General features: G+C 33.8%; 1 protein-coding gene across 1 annotated transcript in view; it reads left to right on the top strand.

Moving 5' to 3' along the window:
• LOC122155083 (dynein axonemal heavy chain 5-like) overlaps positions 1-10,905 on the top strand; it is a 143,690-nt gene that overhangs the window by 30,379 nt on the left and 102,406 nt on the right. The window contains exons 27-38 of the mRNA XM_042808828.1: positions 8-88; positions 171-575; positions 716-834; positions 1,742-1,878; positions 3,080-3,242; positions 6,234-6,345; positions 6,668-6,796; positions 8,052-8,251; positions 8,352-8,505; positions 9,165-9,431; positions 9,678-9,806; positions 10,240-10,455. Of these exons, the coding sequence (XP_042664762.1) occupies positions 8-88; positions 171-575; positions 716-834; positions 1,742-1,878; positions 3,080-3,242; positions 6,234-6,345; positions 6,668-6,796; positions 8,052-8,251; positions 8,352-8,505; positions 9,165-9,431; positions 9,678-9,806; positions 10,240-10,455 (2,112 nt within the window). The remainder of the gene's footprint in view (positions 1-7; positions 89-170; positions 576-715; positions 835-1,741; positions 1,879-3,079; positions 3,243-6,233; positions 6,346-6,667; positions 6,797-8,051; positions 8,252-8,351; positions 8,506-9,164; positions 9,432-9,677; positions 9,807-10,239; positions 10,456-10,905) is intronic.

The raw sequence follows: 10,905 nt of genomic DNA on the forward strand, positions 1-10,905 counted from the left end.
TATTTAGGATCCAGAGGAAAAAGTGAAGGAATTCATAGAGACTAAACCAACAATGGCTGAATTCCAAACTCAAATTGGATACTTTTCTGTAAGTATCATGTCTTTAATAAGAAGGAACTGTTCAAAAAATTGTAGTGAAATTAAAAATTGATCACTTGTGCTTTTCTTAGCAATTAGAACTGCAAATCAGAGAGCTGCCAAATCACTTTGTTCTGGAATCAGTGGATATTGCAACAGAGTCATTGAAAATTGCCCTTATTCAGGAGTGCCACTCAAGACAAAGAACGTTTGGATTAGCTTTGAATGAAAGGTCTGCTGCAGACATGGATGAAATTTATTCATTCATTGACAATCTTAGCAAGAAATTAAGCAGGCCTGTCCATGACCTTGATGATGTACGGGGAGCAATGGAAGCCCTAAAGGAAATTCGAGAGAACGAAGTTAAAATTGACATGACAGTTGGACCTATTGAAGAATCTTATTCTGTGCTTCAGAGATACAATCTGCTTTTTCAGGATGGCAACATGGAAAGAGTTGATGGATTGGCTTATGCCTGGAAGAACCTAAACACACAGGTATCATTGGTGTATTGTTTGTTTCTCAAATAACAGCTATAGGAGTTATTGCCAGACAATTTATGTTGAAATACTGGAAAAGTCTGTGGTTTTTTTTTCCTTTTCTTTTATGCCTGTTATTTTTCTTTGTCTGCATTTAGGCACTGCAGGTTGAGGATTTGCTACTGAAGGTACAGCCAAACATGAAAACAGATTTGCTGAGAGATGTTCAGAGATTCCAGGCTGATACTGCAGAATTTTGCAAAGACTATAATGAAAAGTAGGTGAACTGTGGTACAGTATAATTGTGCTTAATTAGTGATTGTTCAAAATGGTGCATTTAAAGAGTTGAACATAACACAGTGTCAATGCTGATATGCCAGATTTCAGAGTAATACAAGATATTCTTGCAGCCACAGTTCACGCAATTTCAGTGCTAGAGTTGATTTTCAATACAGATCCAAATTTGAAGTCTTTGAGGTGTTCCAGACACAACAAAGCACTAAAGCGTATATTTAAATATGTAGGTAGTGCCTTGGAAGTTAGCAGAGATTCCAATTCCAAATGTTTCTAAGTTCACTGATTGCACTTCACAGGAATGTTTACTTGGACTTTTTAAATTTACACTGTGCTTCATTGGACACTTCTGTGTTAGCAGCTAGTGTGGCACAAAGAAGGAAAGGACCAAAATTTGGTGGTCTGTTGTGATTATGTGAGATAACACACACACTCTTTATGTGTTTTGACAAGGAAATTAATGTCAGCTACTGAGTCTGGGGCACGCACTGCTTGAAGTCATGCCAGTTGTGTGTTCTGTACCTGCTGTCTTTCCCTTTTTAAGAATATAACTTTTTGTTTTACAGACGAGAAAGAAATGGAAAATAACTGAACAATTTGTAGCTCTTTTAGCTGTTTTTCATATTTATTGGTAATCTGGAGAATATATATTATGACAAAATATATTGTGTTCAGATAATATTCAGTATGTTGTGGGGGCATGCATTTTCTCTTCTGGTAACTGTTGTAAAAATTTCTAGAAAAAACAACCCAAAACATTCAAAAATGTTAAATACTATCCAGTAAATTAGGCCTGTGCTCTGTTGTGCATCTTCATGAAACCTGCATGGCTGATACTTGTACTTAATTGCAATTTTTTTTTTTTTTTTTTTTTTTTTTAATTTTTGTAGGGGCCCCAGTGAAGAAAATGTTCCTCCCCATGAAGCAAGTGAGAGGTTACAGCTCTTTCAAGCTAAATTTGATGAACTGTGGACAAAGTATATCTCTCTTTCTAGTGGGGAAGAATTATTTGGTCTTCCTGTTACAGGTACTTTCTCAGAGAATGTAGACACCTGGTCCAAAAGGCTATATATATATATATATATGTGTATATATATATATATGTGTATATATATATATATATATATATATGTGTATATATATATATATATATATGTGTATATATATATGTATATATATGTGTGTGTGTGTGTGAATATTTTTTTGTTTGGAACCTGTGTAACGGATTCAGTGCCAAATTCATCACAGCAAACAAAAACAAACAAACAAACAAAATCTTTGCAGTAAATTATAGTTGTATTCCTATAGTTGTATTATGAGCTAAGTGAAACAGTGTCTGTCAGCCTGCACAAACATAAACAAGTGGGAAATGACATGCACTGTTCCATGCATCCCAGGAAGGGTGTATCTGCTTAGCTCTCTTGCTTTTTCTGCCTAGAGTCAAACACATTTCCTCTCTGCTTTCCTTCATATGCAGTTTTTGGGAATATGTTGATGCAGTACTCACATTGTCCTATCACTGGATATATAATTAATTCACCAGGGTTGTGCAACTTGTCTGTAATATTCTTATGATTCCTAATCAGACACTCTTCTAGTTTTGGATGCTGCCATATGATTTAAAGTGTGATAAGTACTTCAAATTGTACGTACTGACTTCAGTGTTTTCTTGTCTGAAGACAGAAGCATGATATATTTAACTAGAAAGCCCCACAGGTATGATAGAAAGTAAGCAAAGTGTTTCAGTTGAGGGGATCTTTTTAAATACTTCTATTGCCTAACATATGTCAAGTATCTTTTTTGAAAGTAATTCCCTCCCCCACCTCCCTTCAATCTCTGCCTCTTAATTAAATAGTGCAAACAGTGATGGGGGATATGTTAGTTGTTGGATAAAATCACAATATGTTCTTTTACCTTTTCATCTACTTTTTCAACATTGTCTCCTTCACATAGGTACGTGCAAGCACCTTTCTTGTAAGATTACATTATACAGTTGTAAGGAATATTAATTAAAAAAAAAAATAAACAATTTAAATAATTGCTGTGCTTTAAAATCTGGTATCCTTACATAATGCAACTGCAAAAGTTTGCCTTTATAGACTCTAAAAAAATGCAAATCTGTTTTCGTACAACTATTAAGTATCCATTTTAGAAATATGTGGATTTTTATGTTCATGTATACGCTTTACTTAACATTAATGATTTTCACCTTCTAAAATCTGAAACAGAGTATCCCGAACTGCACAAAATTAAACGTGAGCTTTCATTGCTTCAGAAACTTTACAGTCTTTATAATTCAGTTATTGCTAGTATCAATGGATACAATGAAATGCTTTGGAGTGATTTGAATATTGAAAAAATTAACAACGAACTTCTGGATTTTCAAAACAAGTAAGTTGCTGTTGGGTGATGTACATGCAAGTTATTTTTTCTCACTTTTTTTTTTTTTTTTTGGTGTTAATTATCTTGTGAGAATTATCCTGGGTGGAAGAACTATTTTGATTTACTTAAAACTCAGGGTTGCTTAAATGCTCAGCACTAGGGGTTTTTTTTTTCTACTCTATTGGTGAAGACACATTCAATTTTGAACAGCCCTGGCTGTTCTCATTACTCATTACTCCTCTGTTCATTCAGAGGCAAAGACTCCTGAACCAACAGGATTTGGCTTGTTTTTCCTTGGACAACTTCCTTTGTGTTCTGATTTCTGCCCCTAGAATGTGTACAGAGTTGCTAGAAAAGATTTTTGTTACATGCAAAAGTACAGAATAGTTGTGAAGGCCTTAAGCATCCATTCCCTGAGAACAGACTCTCTTTTGCTCTTAATGGGAATTACAAACTGTACATCAGAAACAGATATGTTGAAACCAATTATACAATATTTTTATCATATCGTCTAGTGGGAAAAAAAGATGTCATGGTTTTCTTCTAGTGGAAGATTCTAGTGGATTAACTGTTTTCAGCCTTTTGTTAGATTTGTATAAGCCTTTTATTTATCTTTTTACACAGTGGCTCTGATCACTTTCTCTGTGAATTCTGTTAAGACGAGTTCATACTCAAGATAAAGACCCTTCTCTTCTGCAGATCCTTTCTTCGGGAACATGCATAGTTCAGATCAGCTTTTGATTTTGTGTTCAAGATCTGACCTGAGAGACACTTGAGTAACTTCAGGTGTATTATTCAAGAAATCAAATCTGTGCTTTTTATCTCATCACAAGTCCTTGAAAAGCATGGAAACGTGTGGTTTTTTTTTTTTTTTTTTTTTTTTTTTTCCTTCAGACTTTTTAGTTGTATGGTATTTAGACATGGAAGAGGTGGGGTGGAGATTTTTTTCCTTTTTTGGAAAAGAGTGAACTGCTTTTCTGTTTTGGGGCAAAAACTACTCAGTTTTTCTGTGTTTTTTGTGGTTTTTTTTTTTTTTTTTTTTAATAATAGTAAAAATGTATGTATGTAAAATATATATACTTCTGCATTTCAGTAATACCTAGAAGTCTTGGTTTTGTTTCAGTAGAATTCTGCAATCTACATCATCTTCTTTTCTACAGTTACTTATTTTTCATGGAGTGGCATGACTTTTTTGTTTTCTTTTACTGGAACTACTGTTTGAAGCCACTGCATGACAACATTTTTGAAAGTTATGTGTTTCTCTTTGCTTCACATGTGCCTTTTTAAAATTTTTTTAACTCTCTCAGTGCTGAGCTATCTTTGGAGCAGGGAGACTACCAAGAAGCAATAAACATCTTTTGTAACAGAGGTTTAACCCAGTGCTATCCTTCCTTTGGCAGACTTGTTAGTGTATTGAATCAAGCTATTGTCTTTAACTCTGGAGAGCTTTAAACAACCCACAGAACTAACTGAGAGGGTAGTGAGATGGTATGTTGTGTTTTGAAATGAGCAGGAATACTGGAAATGCAGTTAGTGTTGTCACATAATTCTAAATATCTGCATAGTCCTTCAGTTTAATGCTTGCTAATTCTTTTAAAAATAGTGTAACAGAAAAGATTACCATGGGAAAAAGAATCTTAAAGATGACTGTAGGTGCAAATAATTCCACTTTAAATAATTTAAATAGTAATAAGTAGCAAATACTTTAATATAAAAAGGAAAAAAATTATAAAAGGGATGTGGTAAGAAACACTATTGAAATTTACAATTCATAACTATATGGAAATTTCCCTTTATCTTTTACTGTAGTATAACTTAAAGAGATTGCCAAGTAATTCTAGGAATGTAATTTAAACCTGATTAATGGAATAGTTTGTTAATGTAGTACATATTTTGTGGAACTCGTTGTTAGGAAGTTATTACTGAGATCAAAACAAAGGAAAATGTTATTTGTATTTAAATGATCATCAGTTTTCACTACCAAGTGAAGAGATTCCTTTTCCAATTGCTAGCCTAAGAAAACCATTTTAAGAAAGTTTGTTGTTGTGTCTTGGCATAGAATTAGCCTCTCAAAGCTTTATCCAGACATCTGAATATAATTTTCCATCTGCAGTAATCTTCTCTAGCACATTTGATATTGTCTATTGTTGGATTCAAGATGAAAAAGTACAGAGATCATTGCAGTGCTATGACAGTATGCATATTTTATCTACCTCATAGCTGCAAGCAGTGAAGAATTCACACGTGTTCCAGTGCTGTGTAACAGATCTGTCTGATTTTGAGCTGTGAAAAATGAACAATGTCATGGGAGGATATTTTGCTATGGATTGGATTTATACTGTATCTCTTTTCTGGCACTGAAGTGTAAAAGAACTGCTGTCAGTCTTTGGTCCATATCTTTTTTCAGATGAAAATTGCCATAACTTGCTAGAAGTAAACGGAGCAGGGACAATTCACCATGCTAGACATTCTTTTTCATTTATTTTTTTCATATTGAAATCATTCATAGAGGAAAACTGTTCTTTAAGCATCTTTCGTACAAACTAGGTGTAAAATAGGTCTTATCTGATTGAAACGGAAGGATTTTTTTCTGCCTACAGGCTGATCAGTTTTGTTTTAAGGTGCACTTTATTGAAAAAAAACATATGCTTCTTAATCATTTTATAAAATGGAGAGTATTTTCAATTTTTTAATAAATTAACAGTACCATAAAGGGTTAAGTTCAAGCATGAGTTTGCAGGTAAAATTATCGTTCTTTAATTTAACTGAAATGGAAACTAACCCAATCTAGTGTGAGTTTTTCCTGTCTTTAGCAGTGTTTCATGCCTGCAGTCAGAAATAATCAGCTATATTTTATGTTGCCACCTTGTAACTCGATTTTTTTTTTTTTTTTTTTTTTTTTTTTTTAACTGGTCAGAACATGGGAGTATATTGTACTATTGAATGTTGAATTTTGTTTATAGGAAATCAAATATTTTTTCTTTTTTGTTCTTTTTAAAGAATTCGTAAGTTACCAAAAGCTCTGAAGGAATGGCAAGCATTTCGAGACCTAAAGAAGAAAATTGATGATTTCACAGAGAGCTGTCCTCTGCTTGAAATGATGGCAAACAAGGCATGTTCAGCATAATGATTTGGAGATAACATGAATTTGAAAAACTCTATTTATGACTGTTCTGTCTGACTGTATGATGCTTTCTGTAATTCTTTTTTATAGATTAAAGCAGCTTTATTTATGACAAAAATCTAGCTAGGATTGGTTGCAGAAAAGTAAAACAAAAAGCTTCATAATGAGATGAGGAAAAACTGTTAATGCTTTCAGTGGAATGGAAATCAAGATTCCTTTATTTAACAGATAAAATAAAAAATAAGTGATCATTCTAGTCCTAAAATAATTGTTTTTAAAAACCTTTCCTAATTCCTATGAGCTTTTCTAGGCAATGATGTCTCGACACTGGGAAAGAATTGCACAAGTAACTGGACATCACTTTGAGGTTGACTCTGAAAATTTCTCTTTGAAAAACATAACAGATGCCTCCTTGTTAAAACATAAAGAAGATATTGAGGTAGATTTACTTTTCTGTCCTTTTATCTAGTCAGCTTTGTACCCTAAACAAATTTGGTTTCAGTTAGATAATTCTTATGTAGCATGGAGTTTGGTAGCTGATATCAGTGGTGATGGTGCATTTGCTTCCTTTTATCCTGGAGAAAGATGAAATTAATAGATGGTATTAAACTAGTCCCATCATCAGAAGGAATTCTGTTGTTTTAAGAGTAATATGATTCTGTCACGCTTCTGTTTTAAGATCTGCTTACTTACATTTTTTTTTAAATTCCTTTTAAATGTCTCAGCAGAGAGAAAGTGGCTGTAAGTCTAATCCTGCTAAATGCTTGAAATCCTTGGAACAAAGTAGAAGTAGGATATATGGAATTAAAGGGACACAAAATTCATTTGTATTTCAAACATACTTCTCAAGAGAACAGGGGAATGAGAGAGGTTGTGTAATGTGCACAAAGATATTGCTACATTCATTTTATGCCATTGTCATCTTTTGCAAGGGTAAATTACAGCTAAAAATAAAGAAGGAAAACCCTAACTGTTTCAAGCTTCATTTTTATTGTGAAGCTGTTTTCCAAACCTTCTGTAGTAGTGACCTGATTTTTCTTGTTCCAATTCTAAGACAAAAACATGAAATCAAACCCAATATCCAAGCAAGAATTTAAGCCTTTTAAAAGGATCACAGTGGCAGCCTTACATCCGAAGGAAGATTTTAAACCTGTAATGGCAGTCAGTACATTACTGAACCTGAATCTGGGGTACTTCAATCTAAGTAGCTTCTCCTTTTTTTTTTTTTTTTTTTTTTTTTTTTTTAAATTTTATCACATTCTTGTCCTCGCTGTCTTCAAGAAGTAGTACACATTCAAGTTGCCCACACACTCTGCTCTTGGGCTGTTTCCTGGTTTTGATTGATAATGTTTATTTTCCCCTAACACCCTCAGTAGATACACTGGACTCCAAATTTTATTTTGTTCAGAGAGGCAAATTCTGCAACCAGGTTTACTGATTGAATCTTCAGAAGTATAAGGTGACTGAATGTCAACGATGATGGAGCACAGCCCATAAGATATTTCAATTGCCAATAATTCTATAATATAAACCGCTGTAACTTAATTATTGTAACTTAATTATTTTGGGGAATTCGTACATATATTTTCATTAGCTAAAGCTCACACTGAAGTCAGGATCTATCTAATAAATTTTAATTGCTTTTACAGGTGTATATTGTAGTATTCTTTATTTACTATTTTGATCTTACATAGGATATCTGCATCAGTGCTGTTAAAGAAAAGGATATTGAAGCAAAATTGAAGCATGTCATCAGTGAATGGAGTACCCATGCTTTCAGTTTTGGCCAATTCAAAACACGAGGAGAACTCCTTCTGAAAGGATCAGATACATTAGAGAAAATAGCTTTGGTGGAAGACAGCCTCATGATTTTGGGGTCACTCATGAGCAACAGGTACAAAAGTTAATGTATACACGTATGGTTTAAATCTAATGAAAACCAAAAGTAAACAACTATATTTGACTTTTTTTAAAAAAAACTCTTGTTTGTACAGGTATAACACACCATTTAAATCCACTATACAACACTGGGTCCAGAAGTTAGGCAATACAGCAGAAATAATTGAAAACTGGATTGCTATACAAAACCTCTGGATTTACCTTGAAGCTGTGTTTGTTGGTGGAGACATTGCAAAACAACTACCTCAGGTATGCTGATTTATGATAACTATACATGAAAGACAGTATATTGTAAGAAGAGGGTTAACCACATCACAGTTCACTTACAAATGTTTGATAATAAAGTGAGTTTTTCACAGACAAGCTAGTAAAAATTGTGCCAGGCTGAGGTCTGTCTGGTTGAACTGCATAGAACTTAGCGATACCTACAGGAACATAACTGCTTATTATTTAGATTCAGCTGTCCTTGTCAACCTGCAATATTAGTGAATCATATGCTAGATAGTGCAGGATTCAGTACTACTTAACGCAAAACTAATTTATCGTGTCTTTCATATATGTGAGTGTGACTTTCTCTGTATTTGCAGATGCTTGTAGGCTCTAAGTTACACGATAAAGCAATGGCAGCTCTTCTGTATGAATTCTGTGTATCTAGGACTCAGTTCCTAAGTCCCGCAAAGAGATCCTGTGAGACTTGGGCAGCTGTATGTATCTCTCTGAACTATTGCAGTCTCTTCAAAAGACTGTTAAGAATTTCCATGATGGTAGATGAGAAAGATTTAGGAAGTGCTCTGACTTTGTTCCAGAAGAGAAATTCTTTAAATGTTAAAAATTGACAGATATGAAGGAGAGAGAAAACATGGTTTTTTTTTTTTTTTTTTGTTTCTTTTTTTTTTTTTTTTCTTCAGGAAGCCAGAAGATTTCAGAACATTGATAAATCATGGCAGAAAATTATGCAGAAAGCTCATGAAACATCAAACATAATACAGTGCTGTGTTGGAGATGAGACTTTGGCACAGCTATTGCCACATTTGCTGGAGCAATTGGAAATCTGTCAGAAATCACTGACCGGTTACTTGGAGAAAAAGCGGTTAAAATTCCCAAGATTTTTTTTTGTGTCTGATCCTGCTCTTCTGGAAATCCTTGGTCAAGCATCTGATTCCCACACTATTCAGGTACAAGTAATAAAGCAGTAAGGCTCTTATGGTCAATATTAGTAAGTGGTGACTTTTGTTATTTTAGTGCTGACTTTTGTTATTTAGTCAAGTGATTTTTTTTTATTTTTTTTATTTTTTTATTTTTTTATTTTTTTTTAACCTGTGGAAAATCTGCAAAACCTTCTAATACATAACTTAAAGGCAGAATAAGAATGCCATATCAGATCAGTTTGTGAAGCTCTTTATTTTCTGGTTCTATTGCAGGCACATTTATTAAGTTTGTTTGACAACGTTAACAGGGTTGAATTTCATGAAAAAAACTATGACCAGATTTTATTGTTTGAATCTCAAGAAGGAGAACGGGTCAATATTATTGAACCAGTTGTAGCTCAGGTAATGGCAGTATATATTGCACTTTTTCATGACTTGATTTAGAATAGATTTATGTTGTAGTGACGAACAGTGTTGCATCATGTTACTATTTGTCTAGCTGAATGAAAACCTTCCAAAGTGAGCAGTGTGATCAAGGCCAAAAAGGACAGGACAGTTGTGTCATTCTGTAACAATTACTTTAGCTGTTTTTTCAGCAACACTGATATGAAGTACCAAATCCATCACGCATAAGAGCATGCAGAAAGGCAGTGGAGTAGGGAAAGAGGAATCTTTTAGATTAGAGAATAACAAAAAATAACAAAGAGAATGGCAAAGAGGGAAATGGGAGTTTGAAGGACTGGGGGTGGGGAAAAGAAGTCACACAGGTCTTTTCTTCCTTGTAAATTATTCATAAAGAAATTCTTTAAAAATACTTTCTTGTTTATTATTTCAGGGCAACGTGGAAATCTGGTTGGGTCAGCTGCTGAATGGGATTCGGAAAACAATCCACACTATCATTAGAGAGGCATCAGTGGCCATTAGCGACTCAGGATTTAAGCTGTATGACTTTCAGGCAATGTTTCCTGCACAAATAGGGCTTCTGGGAATTCAAATGATCTGGACCAGAGATGCAGAGAATGCATTGAACTGTACCAAAACAGACAAAAAGGTAGTATTTAATGAATCTCTGGGGATTAATTAAAGATTGTTATTTGGATCAGTACATATTGTGAAAAGTTACAAGTAATTTACAGCAAAAAGCACAAAATACTGATTAAGTAACCAGAATAACAAATAAGCTAATGAGAAAGCAAATGATAAAGTGTGTTACAAGGTCACACCTCCTCACAGATTGACCAGTGTAAGCCTTAAAATTGTTTCTAATTTTGTGATTTTCTACTGTTCTGTCAGCACAGTCAGACTGAGAAGTGATTATTTGGGAATATGGTGAATCTCATGTTGTTGCTTTCCCCAGAACAGATTTGGAAAGAAATAAGAGCTCCCCATATTTGGGGAAATAATTGTACTTCATCAGCTTCTGTCCAGTGTAAAGTGACTTAAAATGTTCAGTTTGTGAGCCTTTTTTTTTTTTTTTTTTTTTTTTTTTTTTTTTTTTTTT

The sequence above is a fragment of the Centrocercus urophasianus genome, unplaced genomic scaffold, assembly GCF_019232065.1.
Source record: "Centrocercus urophasianus isolate 14NV4802_14NV808 unplaced genomic scaffold, USGS_Curo_1.0 seq_11, whole genome shotgun sequence".
NCBI classification, from domain to species: domain Eukaryota; kingdom Metazoa; phylum Chordata; class Aves; order Galliformes; family Phasianidae; genus Centrocercus; species Centrocercus urophasianus.